The sequence below is a fragment of the Amphiprion ocellaris genome, chromosome 17 (genome assembly GCF_022539595.1).
Source record: "Amphiprion ocellaris isolate individual 3 ecotype Okinawa chromosome 17, ASM2253959v1, whole genome shotgun sequence".
NCBI lineage: Eukaryota > Metazoa > Chordata > Actinopteri > Pomacentridae > Amphiprion > Amphiprion ocellaris.
Genome location: NC_072782.1, coordinates 5,376,252 through 5,396,989, shown reverse-complemented (window position 1 = coordinate 5,396,989; position 20,738 = coordinate 5,376,252). Strand labels below are relative to the sequence as shown.

General features: G+C 40.6%; 1 protein-coding gene across 2 annotated transcripts in view; it reads left to right on the top strand.

Annotated features, from left to right (window-relative positions):
• The first annotated feature begins 983 nt into the window (after window positions 1-983).
• sh2d3ca (SH2 domain containing 3Ca) overlaps window positions 984-20,738 on the top strand; it is a 68,373-nt gene continuing 48,618 nt past the window's right edge. Inside the window, exons 1-4 of one of the 2 annotated variants that reach the window (XM_055004077.1) lie at window positions 984-1,146; window positions 3,129-3,401; window positions 3,523-3,949; window positions 8,335-8,374. In XM_055004077.1, coding sequence (XP_054860052.1) covers window positions 1,128-1,146; window positions 3,129-3,401; window positions 3,523-3,949; window positions 8,335-8,374 — 759 coding nt within the window. In that variant the 5' untranslated portion in view covers window positions 984-1,127. The remainder of the gene's footprint in view (window positions 1,147-3,128; window positions 3,402-3,522; window positions 3,950-8,334; window positions 8,375-20,738) is intronic. The other variant, XM_055004078.1, reaches the window with a different exon arrangement.

Sequence of the window (20,738 nt, the reverse complement as noted above, 5' to 3'; positions counted from 1 at the left end):
GCACCATTTTAGATTGAATAATATTCAGCATTAAATATGAATTTGGTATCTTTGGGACCTCTGTTAGGATTTGGATCTCTGCATGGGTTTGTATTGATTGACAGGGAGGCTAATTAAGCAGGTTTAAAAGAAGGATCTGGGGCGCCATTGATTTAGGCTGAGCTTTCTGGGGGCATTTATGCAAAAATCCAAGATGGTCAGCTTTTGACATGCTCAGACTTGAAGTTGTGTTGGAAGAAGAAAAAATCTGTGAATTTTCAAAAGCTAGACTGGGTCAGAGCATCTCCAAAAGAGCAGGTCGTCTCTGTTTGTGCAGATGTTGGTAAAAGTGGACAACTGTTGGAACAGGCTACAGGATCATGACTTACCAAGGCTTATTGACGAGCATGGAGTACAATTAAGTCTGGTAACATGTGGTCTGATCCCACAGAAGAGCCGCTGTAATACAAACTGTACGCGCTCAGTTTACTCCATTTCCCTAAAGTTTAAATATACTTCAGAGTGGTTAAATGTATGCAGATGTGGAGCAGCAAATCCAGAGATTATAAATCAGTCATGAAACATTAACTTTGTACATAAACTGCAGGAGGAAGATTAAAGGACTACTAGTTTGAAGCGGATAATCAGCACTGTCAAAGGTGATAGTGATTATTAGCTCTGAATGAGTTTATAACCAGCACCTGCTTTCAACAGTGCAAACAGCAACCAATCAGCACTTCTGTGTTTAACACTTTACATCCTTCAAAGTTTCCATTGTCACGCTCGCTGTTCAATCAACAGTTTTTCATCCCGGCCATAAGCCGCCCTCACACATTTCATATATTCATATTTTCATTTTACCCTGTCAAGCTCTGTCATCTCATCTCGGCTTCTCATTTCCTCTAAGCATCGGTGCTTTCAGTTTTACACAGGAAGTGTCAGGTCTGCCCTGCCCCTGTCGCTGCTGCTCCTCTCTCAGGCTTATTCTCTCTCATGCAAACCAAGTGTGAGCAGCGCAGAGAGGAACTGTGGTTCCTACCAGGGTTTCTCCTCCTCAACAAGCAGCCATCCTCCCTCTCTGCCTCTTCTCCTCTGTTTTCCTCTCCTCAGATGATCCGTTTGGCAGCCACCTGCAGCCCAGACACAACATGAGCTTACGGAAACTAAGTGAGTACCATGTGTGTGTTGGTGTGAGTCTGTGTGTAGAGCAGCTACCACTTGTGTTACCTACAACAGGCCTGAGTGTGAGCAGTTATGTTAACCAGAGACATTGTCCTGTTAGTTTTGCAATGTTTGGGTGATTATGATTGCATGCAAAAATCAGCTGACTGCAAGACTTGCTTCACGATAAATAAAGCCCATTTCAAAGACCTTTAAGTCAGTTAATTTACATCTTGTTTTAAAATTTCTGCTTCTCTGTTGGATTAAAGATAAATTCAGGGTGTGTGATTTTCAGCACAAAGTCAAATCTGTCGTCCCAAAATGCAAATGCAAAGAAAGTACCTAAAATTCCTCCTGACATTGACACACAGAGGCAACCAAGCAGAACCATGCACATGCATCCACTTAATACACACAAATGCACATATATCTAAATACGACTCACTTCATTGCTAGAATCAAATACACAGATTTGTTTCACTGCTCTGTAAAGGGCCATTTGCTGAGGCTTGCAGCTGTACAGAAATAGAACCATTTGTTTCTTAAAGCTGTATTAATAGCTGGTTCCTTTTTCCTCTTGATGGAGTCAGATCAAGCAGAAAACACAACATCTGATCTATTAATATCGCCTTATGGAGTTGTTATGGTGGACATACAAGCAAACAGCTTCGAATAAAATGCCCTGCAGACATGAAGCCACATCCATTTTGCACTCTGTCTTATATCTTCTCTCATCTCTTTAGCTATCATTTCCATCTATACCAAATTTCTACTTCTCTGCAGTTCTCCGGTTACTTTCAAATGCTTTAAGATACAATTTACATCAGTCCATTTTTGACTTATCAAGGACAATTGTATCTCATCATGGAAGCCTCTTCAAAACCCAGTTAATGTGTAGAATAAACATGTGTTTCTATAGCCTCCTGAGGAAAAAAAAATCTTTCAGTTGAACTTGTTTTGTGGTTTCCTGCCTTTTTGGAGCTAAAACAACTCACAAATTAGAATTATATAAAAAATATTTTATTTTAGATTTTACAGCGTGTCCACAGAACGACTTTACTGTAAAAAAAAAAACAACAAAAAAACAACTGCAACACTTTGAAACCAAAATAGGCTGACAAGAAAGTCAACCCATTTTCTAATCCTCAACTATGTGGTACAAAATTCTCTCAGTTCTGTGTCCTACATGAGTGCAAAATTTAAGAAGTTGAATGAAACATAGCTATAAATAAAATATTAATAAGTAACTATAAATTCCCACAATTACATATTGGCCCAGCCATTTTTTGTCTCTACTTCCTCATCCTGCTTCATTTTAAAGCTACAAAACACTCTGTAATTTCTGTATTTTTTTTGTAAATATCAACTTTTCTGACACAGCAGTATATGATAAAGTTAAAGTAGCTCAACCTTCACTTGCTAAAACAATAAAAATGTTCTAGCACATCAGTAGCAACAATTTCATAATTTGACCCACCCTTAAAGCAACCATTCAGCTGTACAATAAATGCTTTTGACACTGCAGGTGCATTTTGCTGATAATGTCTGCACTGACTGCAGGAATTTTACTTGCATTGATGTATTCAGTATTGTTGTATGGCTGCTTTTCCTTCAGTAAAAGCTTGTAACGCTTCTTCCGCTGCTGCCGCTGATTACAGCATCAGAGTGTCCGCATCCCATGTGGTGTTTGGTTCTAGGTGGCCTTGTTGATTTTAGGCCTGAAAACAGCAAAAATGTCAACTATGATACAAAAAGTCCCACAATTATATATTGACCCAAGAGAGGACAGTAGAGTAGTGTAGAGGTGCTGAGTGCCTCATGAGAGAAAAGAAAAATCTTATGTCTAACCTTAAAGGCAGAGAAGATGTCTGCCACCTAAACCTAAACCGGGAGCTGATTCCACTGGAGAAGATACCTGAAGATTCTACAGATGTTATCCTTCAGTCTTGGTAAGACATCCTGACCCTTCTTCCTGTTCCCTTCTCCAGGTTTCAAATGGTTCGGCAGCCTCACCAACCTCACTTTTCGCCGCTCCACCGAAAAGTCGGACTCCAAGTCTAAGTCTGGAGCCGGAGCAGGATGTTCACCTGGAGATGACAGCGATCGTGGTTCCATCTTAACTCCGGTGGCTGAGACGTCCCTGGACGACATGGAGGCGATGCGTCCTCGCACTGCCAGCTATGTTCGCTCCAGTGAGAGCTACACACATGTGGGCACGCTGCCACGACTGCTGATGAGGAAGAAGGACAGGAGTAGTAAAGGTAAATCTAACGAGGTCATGATCAACACTAGCCAACATCTCCAGAGGCATGGGGGAAGTAGCTGATGACAAGGTGTGTTTTGTGTTTCATCTGTTCTGTTTTTTGTGCTCTTCTTCTCCAGGATCCAGCAGCAGCAATAAGAAGAGTAAAGACAAGAGCAGCATCAGCAGGAGTCAAAGCCAGCGACCTGCAGGAGACCAAAGCCACGGATCTCTGAAGCTCACAGGTGGAGATGAAGGTGCAGTGAAAGCTGACAGTGGGCTCAAACAAAACTCTCCAGCTGATCCCAAGACACTGTCTGAACCTGAAGCTGAACTTAAAGCTTCAAACATCCAGAACAGCCTCTCTGGAGCTGCCTGTGAGGATGTGTCACCATCTGCTGGTTCGAGTGCAGAACTGCAGGCAGGTGCAGACCTGAACCGTGGAGTCATGGAGGAGGCTTCATCAGCTCCACTGAGCCACGGGGATGATGACACTCTGGAAGTTGATGGGCTTGTTTCTGAGCCAAAGCAGGAGGCAGCAAACAAAGGAAACCACGACTCTGACAGGTGAGTTTTGTCCTTGGAAATATAGCCTCATCTTTCCCATAACATTTTATTTTCTGTCTCTCTTTTGAAACTATAAAATCATTAAAAAAATTAAAGTTTGGGCACATGAGGAAAGCGGCCCCTAGGTTAGGAACCATGACAGTTTATAGGTTGAAGGGATGAAGCTATACAGCTGCATAATGCTGCTTTAGAGTGATACAAAGAGAGTTTTATATGTCCATAAATGTGTCACTGAGGAGAGCAGAAACGGTACTTATACTCTGAATACTTTGAGCAGATTTTCCTAATAATGTCTTTGATTTTACTTATTTTGAATGAAGAATTTCCATAATTTTTCAATGGTAATTTTATTAGAGAAGTAGTCATTGTATGTCGGTGAAAGTAACAATACCACAGTGCAAAAATACTCTTACAAGTAAAAGCTAACATGTTTACTAAAAGAGATTTTAGCTTTAAAAACTTCAAAAACAAATGTGTTATTGTGCAGAATTTCAGAGTAATGTACTAGATTATATTATTAGATTATAGTTATTGATGCATTAATGTGTAAGTCACTTGATTTAAAAAAAATGAAGATTTCAATGTTTTTATCATCTGTCATATCGGTTTTTGGCAAAAAAAAAAAGCCAATATTGGACATCTTGAAGTATTATATATGGTAAAGTAACTATTAATTAAAGTATCTATTAAATGCAGTGGAGTAAAAAGAAAAGTATTCATAAAGTAGCAGAAAGTAGTGCAGCACTTCTTTACTTCATTGCTTTTGCTTCAGTAAATGGTCTGAACTTATTCCAGTTTTATGGCCTGCAGTCCTATTTTTTACTTTTCTGTTTACATGTTGCATATCTAAATCCATTTGTCTCATAAAATATCCATAACACGACTCTGGTTCTATTTGCAGCAGATAAAAACAGTTCACATTGATCAGATAAAGGAATGTTGAAGGGGGTCCCTATGACAATCGTCTCTGTTGTGTTTAAAGCCAGGGGGTGCAGATCTTCAGGTTCAACTGAAGAAGTTGGATAATTCATTTAGTGCTGACCTTGCTGAGGACAGGACTTGTCTTTAGGCGATGGGAGTGAAGTGAGACGATAAGAGGATTCATTGCTTTACTTTTTTAAAGGCAGCAGGTAACATCGATTCCTCGTATTGATCAGGTGCTGCCGGGAAGCTGCCGGTCTTTTGCTGGTTTGATGATTTCTCATTTTGCATTGATTTGTTCTTACGCACAAGAGACCAACCGAAATGTGCTTTTTTTCTTTTTTTTTCCCCTGAGAGCTTATTGTGTGCATTTCATAATGTCACGGCTGATTTTTCAGCGAAATCAGTAAAAACATCCAAACATCCCTCCTATCCCACTCCGTCAACAGAGCAGACTGCATTTTCTCACTGTTTCCCATGACATGCCAAAGGCTCCCTGCCTCCACTATACCATGCATGATAGCAGGGTGTGTGTATCGTGTTACAGTGGGATTTGCAGTGCATGTGTGTGTGCATGCAGAGGCTCGTATGTGTGAGCGTGCAGCATCAGCCCATTAGTTCAGGCCAGGGACCGTGGGAAATATAGCTCCATACTCCAAGTTCAGTATGGACACTTCAAAGCGCTCTCTCTCCTCGGTCACTTCAACCCTAAATCACACACATTTCCTTCCATTTCTCAGCCCGACTGTCCATTTTCCTCCCATGTCAGTCCACGCTGCAGCTCTTCACTTCTTTTCCTGAGTGTTCTCTGCTTTTCTGGAAACCCTTTTTCAGCTCAGACACTGTTGGTTGGTGCTTTTGGTGGCTGGTAAGACTCAGATCTGAAATGAAATGTTGTCATCGTGTTTCTGGGGTAATAAGCTCAGCTGGCAGTAGCAGGTTTGATTCTTCAGCCTCAGCGTCCCACACGGAGCAAAGCATGTCTACGCCTTTGTTAGGTGCTAATTTGAAAAGATGCAAAGTGGTGTTTTAACTCGTGTTATGTCATGGCTGGAGCAGAAACAATTAGTCAACTAATCCATCAAGAAAAAATGAATCAGCATTAATGTTTTAACCTCAGGTGTGATAGTTTGATGCTTATTGTGTGACATGAAAGTGAATGCTGTGGAGTGTTAATTCAGCAGTTTCAACATGTTATCTTGGACTGTTCTACTGTGACATTTTTCTTTATTTTTGAAGATTTTATAAACAAAGCAGTTCATTTGATCAACTGAGGAAATAACCTATTAAATAATAATAATACATTTTATTTGTAATGCACTTTTCATTTAAGCTAAATGTCAAAGTGCTACATTAAAGATATAAAAGGATAAAAGCAAAACAAGCAGGTAAAATATAAAATAAAAACTAAAAATTTTAGGACGTGTTTAATCAAAAGATTTGTTAATTTTATTAACCTTTGTTACTAAACTAACCTGTCTAATGATGGTCTAATCTCAGCTCACATTCCCTGTTAGTGGGTGAATAATCCAACGCTTGGAGAATTCTGCTTCACAACGATAGGAAGATCTCACATTGAAGGATCAAAAAGCAACATAATAGTAATAGAATTAGCCATCAGTTGCATTCGGATTCCATATAGAGCTAAATTAATAGCCTAAAATCTTAATCATTTGTACAACATTTGGCACCACTGTGCTTTGTAAGAAAGACAAGGAAAAAACTGAGGCATGTATCTTCCTCTAGCTGTCACTTGTACCTAAAAAAATTCCAATGAAACTGAATTTCAGTATTAAAGATGCCCTTTAGTGAAAAACTTTCAGTGAAAAAACATTAACATGTTGCAGAAAACTGCAAAACATGGAGTCAGACATCTGAACTGGTTTCTAGTTATTTTCATGGAAAAGCTTCTAACTATGAAACTTTGATTCACAGACGTGACTTTTTAGTGATGGAACATTAAGCAAATGGAAATCAATGATAATTTCTAGTGCAACAGTATTTTGTTACGGACAGATTACCTGTATTGAGTCCAAGATTTCAGAAAAAGTATTACAGACAACCTTTTATTCGGTTTACCATCCGGTTTATTATGGGACTAAAATATTATTATGACAGATGTAGTGAATATGATGTGATTTACAATAGTGGGAATGATCATTTTTGTGTTTCTTTTCCACTGAAAATATGAAAATGATGATGTTGTTTGTGTGTACCAAACAAGCATGCTCCTTTAGATCTGCAGAAGATTTCTTTAGCACCGCAATGCTTCAATTATCGCTCCATGTCCCACATTCTACCTTGCAGCCCCTGCGATTTACATTCTGCACTTTTCCATATTGCAGTTTTGATCATATTTCCATGAAATGTTCAGCCCTGGTTTCCCCACTTACTTTGCTTTTACTTTATCAGAAACATCCATTATACACAAAATAAAAACAGAAAATGGGGCACATTTTAAAATAAACATTGACAGTGATCACACTTAAAATTCAAGCCTGAATGGAAACTGAAAGCATCATTAAGACCATCCTTCAAAGTGTGGTGTGTAAAGTGTTGGAATCACTGAAGCTCTACTGTGTTAGGATCTTCTTCCTATCTAAGTCCAGCATGGTGTTTGTTTTCAGTGCCTCATATATGATTAATGGTATATATATATATATATATATATATATATATATATATATATATATGTTCTTTTTTTGTATTTACAGCTCTCTTATTTTCCTGTCTCAGCGCTGACAGTATCGCTGCAAATGATGGAGGCTAATCGTAATCCTCTATTTGTTCAGTCACATTTTGAAAGCAGAGTTTAAGCTCAGGAGCAGATCTGAAGGGAATGTGGAGCTGCTCTGCTGTGGGACCTATTAACATTCTCCAACCCACTGCCATGATGGGATCCTTTGATCTGACCTCTCTGTAGTCATGTGTAACACAGCTTTGCTCTGGGCCCTCGGAGAACCTTCATGCAATTGGGAGCTGCGCTGATTGATCTTAAAACTTGTCTGGGAGTGTAATTGCCCCCTTTTGCTCGCCCCTGCTTGCTATCACAAAGCTGCACAGCGGTACCCACAGTGAGGCTCCCAGGACTGCAGCACAGCGGGGTTTTGACACCGGATCGGGATCCATCATGAGTGTTAAAGTGTGAGTTATGGCGCCCGAGAGAGTTGAGAGGCCAGCTCCATATTCAGCAACCTAAGATGCTCAGTGGGGTTTGTTATCTATCTGTTTTCCATTAAGCTGGACTGCAGCAGAGTTTCTACTCACTGGAGAGCGCTGCTACAGTCGTGGGAATACAAGCATATTTTTCATCTGTGGTAACACGTGCTGCACCTGTTAGAAGAGCAGATCAAACACAAAAGCCTCTGTATCAAAGCAGGTGTACACACAGTTTGGACAGAAGTTTACAGCCTTTTTTCCTGTTAGCGTATAGCTCAACATCTTTCTTCTTTCTCTCTTTTCAGCCCCATGGAGCCGACAGAGAACCAGGCTGAATACGTTCAAGTAAGTCTGTTTAGTCCAGATGTGTTTGAATCTGTTTATGTCTTTATCATCCTCAGTCCACACAAACAAAAACAGCAACTTTATAGCTTTTTTTTCACCCATAATAATCAGAATTTTCCTGTTTTCTCATTTCGCTGCTGTTTTCTGTCACACATACTCACACATTTAATACCTGACATGCCTGTAGATATTAGCTCTAGTTTTCTGCCTGAATGCACAATTAAGTTGGAATTTCCTCCCCTCTCCAATAATATTGAATTAGATTTTTTTTTTAATGTGAGCACTTAGATGTAATTGTGGCTGATTATTATCCCTTAGTCCTCAACGGCTATGCTCATTTCAGCAGGCTCACTCTGCATTTAGCCTAATTCAGGCTGCCATTTAGCTAATTGAATTTGGAGTGAAGCAGTGCTAATGTCAGCGCTGTGCAGCGAGCAGGCAGTCTGTGCTGCAGCCAGCAGATGGAGACATCCACTGGAGCTGTGTCGAGATCAAGAGAGCGTGTGAAGCTATGTGTGAAGCCGTTCCGTGACCTTGGCGATGGATAGTGAGGATTCCTGTATGCACATAGTTACTACAAAGATACTCTTCAAGTGAGATCAAAAGTGGGGAGTGAGAGGAAGAAGCAGAAAAGTAAGGGAGGAAAAAGGAAGAGGAGGGGGTAAGAAAGAGTACAGTGAACTGTTGAGCTCCTGGGATCGCTTTGGCTATTGATTATACATCACAGGCAAGGTGGTAAAAGCCTTCTCCTATGACCCTGACCTGCATTCCCTTTGTAAAACAAATACGTCCGAGTTCCCCTGGCCACAACAAATTGACTACAGTTAAATCCCACCACTTTGCCTCCATTGTTAGGAACTTTATAACGTTGGAAGCAGATGATCTGCGACATCTGATTAGCTCAGACGCACTTAAAGACTCGATCTAGGGGTGTTAATGATTGACCGTTAATTGATTGATTGCCATTAATAATTTATCCAAATCAAAATATATTAACTGAAGGACATTTATGGTCTAAACGGTTCTGTCTCGGCAGCCATAAAAGACCACCGAAATGCTGTTAAATCAGTATTTTGTGATGTTTTTTTCAGTTGTATGGTGTTTAAATATTGTTTTTTGTGGATGCATGAGGTAGTTCTCTGTGTTTATGGTGCCAAGAACTTTGTGGGGGTTTAGCTAGCAAGGCACCACCATGACAGAGACCTCTAGCTAATGAGGTCCATCCTGTTTTGTAGTGCACATCAAGTATCTGTGGTTTTATCAGCATATGGAAAAATCACCTGTGTACTTGTCTGCTTTAGCAGTTAATTAATTACTGGCTGAAAATGTGTCATGAGAAGACTTCTGTATGTACGTATATAAATAGTGATACTTTGGATTTGAGAGGGTTTTTTTTGCACTGCTTTGTTTACAAAACTAACTGATCTATATAAAGTTTAAAGTCTTTGTTTCAGCTCAGTTCCACTATAAACCACTGCTGTGTATTATTGCCTATCAGTTTGGGCTTGCCAAGGCTGTGCCAAAGAACTGCGCATTCAAATACACAATGGCTTTGGGTTTATGACATGGTGACATAAAACAGAGCATTTCTCATGAGATTATTACTGGGACTTTTTAGAACATTTCTATCATTATTATATTATAGTGAACATCTGACGCAAGGATGTCCTTTTAAGTTGGACTTAATACCATTAAGAGGGTCAATATATAATTGAGGAACTTTTGAAGTCCACGGGATAAATCTTACATACATTTTTCTTAAAAGTTAAGAAAAATAATGCTTTTTTCTGTCCATTATGATCACGTCCTTACAAATCCCATAATTATTTATTATGGAAACAATCATTTATTAATAAAAAATTACTGAATATCACTAAAATGTCAACTAAGTAACCATCCCAAATTAATTACAACCACCTTCTAATTAGCTAAATAATAATAAAATGAGCTGATTCAAAAATTGTTTTGTCTTTTCATTAAGTTGAGATGATCATGACAGATATTTCTTTTTTGGCAATATATCAAATTTTATATGGAAACTAACAAATTGTATCTGTGTCCCAGAAATCACTTTCCACTAAGTTCCCCATTACAAAAACACCTCTCAAGGAAGTGTGTTAATTCCAGATCACATGACCTGCTCCACATGATGTCATTTCCTCCTGAAGAAAAGACTGGCCAGACTCCGAGGCTTTCTGACTTATTTAATATAAAGTAGTCAACAGGTTTACTACAATATCTTTAGAAATAACTTTCAATTTCAATTTTACTCAATTGTATTTATAATATTTAGAAGAATCTTTGTGTAAAAATGCCATGTGGTGTTTGGTTCTAGGCAGCCATGTTGATTTTAGGCCTGAAAACAGCAAAAATGTCAACTATGATACCTGTCAACTATGTGATAAAAAGTCCCACAATTATATATTGACCCAAGATTACACTCACACTGACACAAGACACCAGCTTTTTTCATTTCTGAAGTTTTTAAATTTTAAATAAGCCCGACATGTGGTTGACTGAGTGCTTTTACTGCGACTTTTCAGCATATTTCTCACACTGGATGATCACACTTAGACACATCATTCGGATTTTGAAAGCTTCCAAACAACGTTGCTGTTTCCAGCTTTTAAACCCAAATCACCCACTTTTTCTCTTCCAATTTTAAACCCCCTCTGCATGTTTTGTCGCCCAAATTTGTGTTTTTTTTTCACTCCTCGTCTCTCTCGCACAGCAAAACAAACCCACCAGCCACCAGCCCCACCCACCCCCCTGAAAGCTGCCAGCAATCCCTCCATCTCCCTCCATTTCTCTGAAACATTTATGACAGCTGATGTTTAAATCAGGAGTGGCCTCGCTGTTCCCTGTTATAATGGGAGAGACCGGGCCAGCGACTCGTGCACGCTCACACACGTGTGAACATATTTACAGACATGTACACGTGCGCAATATCAGACGAAATCAGACAACACAGAAAGACACACAAACCAATCTGAGCTGAAGGTACTCAGAGAAAACAATCAATCAGAAACAAAAGCACCAAAGAATTCCAGACTATTTTTCTGAGCTTTATCATAAAAGGTCCATCATCCATCAGTATTCATGGACACACATGGCTAACCAGATAGTATATATACAGTATTTTGTTTTTGTGACTTCTAGTAAGAAAGAAAAAAGCAGCTTAAAAAATGTTTATGGTTGGTACGAGAAAAAAACAGTCCAATCAATCTCAGTTTAAGTGTGAGTTTATTTTGTAATAGCGCTGTGTCTGTGTGTGGTTTCCTGCTTTATGATTGTGTGCGTTTATTTTCGCCTGCAGCCCAGCCCTGCTTTGTCTCCCGTCCTGTTTAGTGGTTTGGTTGTACTTTGATGGGAGGGGCAGGAGGGGGAGGCGGTTCATATGAGGTTTATTAACATATGTTTGGCACAAGACTCACCACCATGATCTAGAAAAAAATGTCTGTGTGGCAGGGGCTCAGCTGCGAATCTGTGCGTTATTGCATGTTTGATTATGCGAATGGTTTAAATTTCCAAAATCTGTATGTGTCTGTGTGCTCCATGATTAAATGAAGGCAGTGCCCTGTGGGGGCATGTACGTGTGTGTGCGACTATTACAGTAGACTGAATTAATGTGGGGCCTCTTAAATGAGAGACAGTGGAAGCTGCCAGGGCTGGTTCACTTATTGTTCTTTCTCCTCACAGACAGACTGACAAAGAGACAGAGTTGGACTGTTTCATTAATCATTTCATGTTGGTCTCCAAACAGAGAAAAAAAAGGTCCAAATATACAGTATAAATTTTCACCAAACCCACAATGAGTGTGGCAATTAAGAGTTTTCCATTGATGTAAATTCTTGCTGTTTGCAGCTGATTCGCCAGTTACCTTGTGTTGCCTTAAAAAACACAGTAATGAAGAAGAGTCTACAGCCATGCTAGAAGCTCTGAGATGTGTTGATATACTGATGTTAAGCAGCTGTTTTAATGTTCATGGTGTTCACTGTCTTCACCCTCCTGTTGTCCTCATTTACAGGCACCACAAAATATTGTTTCCTTGTCTGAAAAAAACCCAAAAATTCAGCAAAAAAATTCCACAAATTTCTGAAAATTTGGAAAACCTTCAGGAAGAAAATTCCAATAATTCCTTAAAAGTTTCCCTTGAAAGTTTTATTTAAAAATTAAAAAAAATCCACCAAATTTGGCAAGAAAATTCTTGTAAATATTTTCAAAAAATGAGTAAAAATCTTACAGGAAAAATCCTAAAAATATCTAAAGTGATTACATATATATCCGTAAAACTTCTAATATTTTCTTTAAGAACATTCACATAAAAATCAACCAAAATCTAGCGAAATTTACTGGATTTCGGTTGATTTTTTTGTGAATGTTCTTAAGAAATGTTTTTAACATCTTTTTTTCCACCATAAAATGTTCAAAGATTTCCCAAAAATGTTGAAAATGTGGACATCAGAAGTCTCACTGTGAAAATATATTTTTTCCCGCATTTTCAAACTTTAAAATGGGTCAATTTTGACCATCAGGACGACACGAGGGTAAATTTAGGATGCTGGCATGCTAACTTTTGTTAATAATTACTAAATATCGTGTAAAGCTGAAGTTGATGGGGATTAGAGTAGTTGTGTTGGCATTTGGTTATGAACAAAAGTAGTATTTAAAGTACCTTCATTTTTTAACTGTTTCTGAGTCCCATCAATTCCTGCCACCTGCTACATATTTACGTCACGCGATCCAGTATCCGTACATAACATACACATGCAGAACATACACCTGTGCTCAGCACAAGGTCATTTTGTTTGTGGATACATCTACATTAAATGGACACATTCTATGTTGCCATGACTTCTGATCATCAATAACTAATAAAAAAAAGTTGCATTTCTACAAAAATTTGCTGCATTTCTGACAATGCCATATGAGGGAATGAACAACCTTGGCGGAGTACTGCGCTTTCTGAGTGCTTTTCTTGTCTTTTTATTCTCTGGCTCTACTAGAATGTTTTAATGTTTAAAATGCACATTATTTTCCTCAAATTGTCCATTATTGTCACAACTCCGATCTTTTCTCACCGTCTGACTGGAATTCTCTGTTTTAGCTCCTGTCTCTTTAAGGTCTCCCTCCCAAAAAGCCTACTCTGTTCTGATTGATCAGTTGGCTTGAAAAAAGTGAGGCAACGTTGGTTACACACCATAACCCCAGATCAGTAAGTGTAGGGATGCAGACGTGGCAGAATTCTTTTTTTGTGGGCAGCCAGACTAGTGTTATGCAAATACATCACATGACGATGTCATTAAGTAACAGAAGAAAAGCCTGAATTTCAAGTTAAGCATTTCAGGCACGTATGAAGAAGACTTTTCTGGAGGTCAGAATATCTTGCTTTGGCATGGACTTTGGGTTTTGTAGGTTAGCAGACCTTTTGCTTGCTCAAAAAGTTACATAACACACTAAAACAAAGGGAAAACTTCAAAAAGCATGACGTGGGCTCTTTATTGGCAATCAGTCCAACAATTGGTGACGTGTTGTACTTCAAACCATAAAGGTTAGAAGCACTTAATGAAAAGGGGATCACCAAAGTCACTTCACTTCATTTTCTGGGTAAAGCATTTTATCATTCCATCCAGTAGCTGTTGAGATATTTTGGTCAAAAAGTAAAAACTTTGACCAGCTGGTGGTGATTCAGGAGGAGTGAAATCATCACAGTTCATCCACTGCACAACATTTATATTTATGCAAAACTTCATAGGAATTTGTCCAGTAACTACTGGGACACAATGGTGGACCTACTTACCAGATATTACCATAACTAGAGCTCCTTAATGCTGCTTTGTTTTCAGCTTACTGTGACACATTGTCTTGCTGCCGATGGTGTAGAGTGATTGGTCTGCACATGCAGGATAGAGGGAAACGGGCATGAAGAGAGGAACTTTCATTCCAGCGAAGCCCTTTGAATTGACTTGAATTGAATTGAATTGAATAGAACTGAATTGAAAGAGAACTACTGCCCGAGAGACTCCTTTCTGGACATTCACTTCTCAAACTGCACCCTCAAAAATAACCATTGAACTGAACCAACACCTCTGACGGTCTGAGCAAAAACCTTCAATATTCGCTGCAAGGTCATTGTACCCTCAGGTGTTTCAATTATTTTGTCCATCCCCTTCAAGGTCAGCGTGCTCCTACCATTAAGCTGCACATAAAGCCAAGAATAATGACACTTTGGTCTCTCTTTAACTGTATGAGACACTGCTTTATTCATGCCAAAGATGTGTCTAGTTGCTACAGCAACACATTTGTGTAAGGTTTAGTCATTTTAATATGATTAAAGCACGACAGCTGATTTTAAATTGCACTATTTCACACCTAAATGATTATTTTGCAACACATTTGCATGGACAAAGTCGCAGCCTTCCCGGCACAGCGTCCTTTCTTTCCCTTTCCCTGTATCATTATTGCTGGCTGATGTTTCAAACAGGCTTTGAAACACATATCTGTGGTTCAATACGGCTTAACCAGCCGGCGTGCAGAGTCCAGCCTGTGAAAACACACTGATGGCAATCAGAGAGACACACACAGACACACACAGGTCATTAGCTGTACCCTCCTAAACCCCGCTGGGGCCTTGTCTTTGTTTTTAGACACGCACATGTGCACACGTAAAGATGTGTTTGCACATATAATCTTGATCTACCCCCAGTGTATCTCTTTTCATCTCACACACACACACACACACACACACACACGTGCACACATTTTCCTCTTTCATCTCACACACACTCACACTCTCTCTATCTCTGTGTGCCTCTCTCTCACACAGACACACACTTTCATTAGTGGGATGCTTCCAGGCACATGTAGGGATTCTCCATTGTGCTTCCTATCAGCCTGCGGGATGGAGCTCACTAATTAATATTTAACTGAAGACCGCCTCCAAGCAGGGGAGGAGATGTGGAGATAGAGGACTGGAAGGAGGGGAAAGTGGAGCGACGGCCGTGGAGGAGAAGGGAAGGACAAGGAGGGGAGAGTAGAAAGACTGAAAAGGATCAGGTGAAGAGGAGGCTGGAAGAAGGAGGTTAGACTATTGATCAGAGGGATAAGAAGGAAGGAGAGACGAGGGGAGGAGTGCTGTGATAAGAAGGGTTGGATTTAAAAAGCACAGGGAGAGCGAGTTGAGAGATCCAGGAATGCAGAAGAGAGAAAGGATAAGGTTCAGTGAATGGATGACAGTGAGAGGAACAGAGAAGAATCTGACAAGGAAAAGAATTTCAAGGCAACTCAGGAGCAAGATACACATTTTCTGACAGAAGCGCTTATTGCAAAATGCAGAGAATAAAAGAAAGATAGACAGATTTAAGGGGAAGCAGTTGTGGGAACAAAGTTAGAATGAAGTGAGGAAGGAAAAGAACGAGACAGACGAGCCGGGGTAATGAAGCGTAGAAGACGCCAAAGTGAGAGAGACTCTTTAGTTTTTCCAGGCACAAAACTGGATGAACTTACAGCCATTTTTCTTTGAATCTGTTACCGTGGAGAGTTCAGTCTGTTACATTAATATGCCTTAAATGATGTGGAACTGTGGTGCTAGATAATACAACCAACAGTACACAGTGTATTATGATGAACCGCCACATTAATCTCCTAAAATGTACTATGAGGTGAAGTATTTTGAAAACACTGGTGCATGATGTTGGATATTTTTCATTGATTTATGCCAAATATGTTTAATAAAATACAGTAAAGAATTGGAGGACTGTTGGATTGCAGATGTTTGGTTGGTTGGTTGCACCACTGGATTGAGGTTGTTGAATGTTGTAGCTGTTTTCAGTTAAGTTTTGTGGCATTCAAACAGTTCTTTTTTTCAACCGATTGTTTGTTTGCTGAATGCGTTTGCCATTATAAAGCGATAATTAAGCCAAACATATTGAAATGTGCCAAATTTCATAAGTGCCTTGAGTAAAATTTCATTTTTTTTTGGGAGATATGCCATGTTGGTTGTTGAACTATGATTATTAAACTTATTTCTACCAAATGCGCGCTATGACATGGTGTCAATTAGTTTGGAAACCAATTTCAAGAAAACACAAAGTAAATGTAAATCATAAATAAGTTAGACATATGAGGGCGCTTCAGAAAGTTCTCCGGCTCACTTGGAATCAAGGGGCGTAACTCCCAGTTTGGGTCATATCTGCAGACTATAAAGCCTTACTATCACTGTCCACAATAACTGAAAAATTTGAAGCTATTATAGAAAAAAGGAGAGGAAAGAACAATGTGTCTGTCCACACAGCACAGATGGCAGAAGCAGCTAAATGTAGCTTTGAATTGTTGCACTGTGAACCTTACTTACACGACCTGCACCATCTGACTTCTGTTTCCCAAACTGAAATCCTACTTACGTTAATCAGTTAAGTGTCAATGCCATTCAGCCTAAGTGATCATTTCTCTCCATCTAATTTGATCTTTTACCTTCTGAAATGTGACTGTTGCCCTTTCCACGTGTAGCCATGATGTCAGTTCATTTATCATTTTCATTCTCTGTCTGCCTCGTTCCCTCTTCCCATTAATTTTTCTAGTTGTGACGATATATTCTACTTACGTGGTCGTCATTTTTAGGGTGAGGATGAGGTCATGCATGCTTTGAGGAATATCTGGTGGCTCAAGATGTGACCTTCTTCCAAGAAGCCTGAACATCAGTGAACCAAGTGCATTAAAGTTAAAGGAGATAATGTTGAAAAACAATGCAAAAACAATCTTTCTGTGACATTTTCTGGTGATGCCAAGAACATTTTGAAGTAGCAGTCTCCACTCGATTGGTTCAGTTCAATGATATGAAAACATGGTCGTGTTCGCAGAAAGTCTGTTCCTCCCATTGCTAAAGATAAAGGATTAATCCTGGAAGGCTGTTCATGCAGCGATTTTCTCCATATAAATGGTGATTGGTCAACCAATGACAATTTTGTTGGATGAGAGGCAATCAATCAACCAATCGACCAGTTAACCTGGAGACTGCAGTCCTGAAAATGAGTTCATTTAGTTCTGTAGGAGATCCATATTATTAATGTTTTAGTAAATGCAGTTGGCTGTGAGCTGAGGACACGGTTTGTCTTCGTTGCTAGAGAAAATTTAGCAAAAAGAGAGCAAGTTTTGCTCTTTTTATGTCTGTTTGAATTAATTTCATTCATCTGAGGATGCAAAAGGACATTGGCAAACAGCTTTTAGCTTTCAAACTGTATTCCAAGCCAAAGAAAGTACAGGATGTGCTTCTATTAGTGGGATTCTTTCACTTGTGCTAATCAGACTTTTAAAAAAGGAGCCAAAAACTCTACATTTATGGTAGTAGGCAGAATATAAAAAGTAAAAAGTATCAATTTGTGGAGTGGCTATTAGCTAATGCACCTTAAAATGGAGTACATCCTGACGCTGCCAGCTTTAATGAGGAGCTATAGAGGACCATCTTTTTATAACTCTGCATCACCCGTGCTGTCACATGTTTGTTTGTTTTCTCACCACATGTATTTAGTGTGGCATGTGTTTATGTGTGTGGCGCAGCAGCCAGATGTAACACGCAGTGTGTTATGATTGTTTTGCCGTGGTATTACAGAGGATTGAGGGAAGGAAAGCGCAGGGCCTCCCTCTTATGAGATTATTTGCGTCCCCGCTGTGTAATCTGTCTAATCCAGCACTGGATGACTCCAGATTACATTAAGAGGAGACGCTGCAGTTAATGAATCCATTCTGTGTCTCGTAGCTCCTTATCTACCGGCCTGCTTTCTCTCTCTGCCTCTGACCCGCTACCATGTGTTCAAGAAGCAGATTAGGAAAGTGACGACTGGCTTTGTGTGTGAAGATGACCTCAGATGACAAATGTAGGAAGAAGGAAAATAGATTTATTTATTTTTTTGGATCAGGTGCATATTTCTGTCCTTCTCTGGCTGCGTCTCTCTCGTGCTCGTGCTCGCTGTGCTTCCCTGCAGTGGTGCAGACCAGACTAAATGCAGTGTCAGAATTTTGGATGCTGTCAAGGCTCTCGCTGTGTTGCCATGGTGAAGCGTCCTCAATGATGTCACTCAACTGGAGCCTCTGGAGACAGAGCCCCACCCCTCCTGTGACATCTCCCTGCCGGTGTGTGTGTGTGTGTGTGTGTGTGTGTGTGTGTGTGTGTGTGTGTGTGTGTGTGTGTGTGAGAAATGGGCCGGTGAGAATCACACTGTGTTATCCTTGAAACACCTGCCTGTGTGTTTCAGCTTCTAATGAGCTGTCTAGCTGCAGTCTGCATGGCTTTTTCAGAGAACACATCATTATATTCTGCAACACACACACACATAGATAAAAAAAAAAAAAATCTGTCAACATTATTTCACCACAGGAGCCAAATGCTCTGTGCAGCCCGATATAATCACATATAGCTGCGTGTATGTGACAAAAAATGTAGGTGGAATTGAAAAATAAGAAATATAAAGGTTAGATTCCTCCGGGAGGCTCCTCTTCCTTCTCACCTCATAGTCTTCATTCATCGTCTCATCTTTTAATTATCTTCTCTTTCTTCACCTCCCATCTTTTCTTTTCTCCCCCCTCACTTTTTCCCTCCCTCTTGTCAGCATTGTCTCAGCACTGAGGCAGGGGGTCATGGGGTGGGTGGGGGGGTGGGTGGGGTTTTTTTACGCCTGCAATCCGACAGCACTCCCCCCTCTCTCCCTCCCATCCCTCCCTCCCACTCTCTCTCTCTCTCTTCCCTCTGGTCCACCCTCCCCCCACCCACACTCCTTTCATCAGCAAGCAATGAGGTAATCCCTAGCAGCCGCGTGAAGTGCAGCAAGTGCAGTGAGGAGAGGAAGCAGAAGCAGAAGCAGACAGAAGCCGGTGCAGAGCAGAAGCAAGAAGAGGATGTCAGGAGCTGCAGTCTCACTCTGAGCTACCAGGACCAGCTGTTAGCGGCTCGACCGTAGCTGATGTTGCTCCGCCGGCAGCTGCTTGCAAGCTGTAGCTGTGCTGTTAGCTTTTTTTAGCCGGTAGCTTGGGTTTCTTTGAGGGGGGTTTTTGTGTGGCACTATGTGGAGGTGCTGTTAGTCAGGCAGAGAGGGTGGGACAGGCTTAACCCAGGGGGGGTGCTGGTGTTTGGGGAGGCTTGGATCGGACACCCCTGGGTGGGGTAGAGAGAGGCGAGGCGAGGCAAGAGAAGGAGAAGTGAAGGGAAGAGGGGGGTAGCAGAGGAAAGGTGTGCGCCCACCATGACGGAGAGGTGTAGTCTGTGGAGTGCCCTGTCGGCTGCAGCATGCTGCTTCTACCGGGGATCCTTCATGCAGGTGCAGGTGAGTGGACATCCGTGTGTTTGCATGCTCCTGATGTCACATACAGCCCAAGTTTCCTTACATCTGGCGCATTTTATGCATGCACACGTGTGAGTGTGAGGTCTGTGCTGGTGTGTGTTGGTAGGAGGTGTGCTCACTCTGTCCCGGCAGCCCAGTCTAATGTCAGCCTGCCCTCCTGGTTGGATGATATCATAGGCTCTGTGCAGGGCTTGGATTGTCAGATGGACTGTGTAAAAACACTGCTAGGAGAGAGAGAGAGACAGAGAGAGAGGTGGGGGTTTGGGAGTTTATTGCTCAGGAATATGGGTTTGTGTGCTGTTTGTGTGCTGTTTGTGTGCTGTTTGTGTGCTGTTTGTGTGCTTGTGCATGAGAGGGAGAGAAAGTGTGTGAAGGGTACAGTAGTGCAGTCTCCTCTAGTATCAGTTTTACTTTGGTCTAAATCTGGGCTGATGCTTGAAACACAATATCCGACCTTATTCCTGAGACAAAATGTGACACCCGGTGTATATTTTGTGTGTGTTGTGCTGCATATGGCCAAAGTGTTCAAAATGTCAACTTTTAGGGCCCAACAAATGGTGCTTGTGTAGATTTTATTAGCCTGGAGTCGGTTTGTAAAGACTTTTGACTTTTACCAAGCGTGCAACTCTTCTGCTTGGAGTGGGAGTTGCAAGAATTTCAAAATGACAGCAGTGATAAAAGACGAGAATTACAATAATAGATGAGATAATGGGAAATAGTAGACTGTGGGGAACCAAACAACGTTATTGCCTGGGGTTATGATACCAGTGAAGCGGTTGTAGTAGTTCTTGTCTTTTCATTTCTCTTCTATTCTCTGTGCCGACTGTGTTGTTTAATTCCGCCTTTACTATGAGCAGGAAAGAGGCAGAGTTGTGTTCAGGACTGGCTGGGCAGCGATCCTGAAGTCATCCTGGACTACTTTGAGTTGTTTGGTTGTTCTTGGAGAGGGAGATTTTTGGCTCGGTTCCTTCTAGGTTTTGGGAGGCATCTGCTTTTCTTTAGAGCAAAGTGTTTCAAAGCTCAGAGTAATG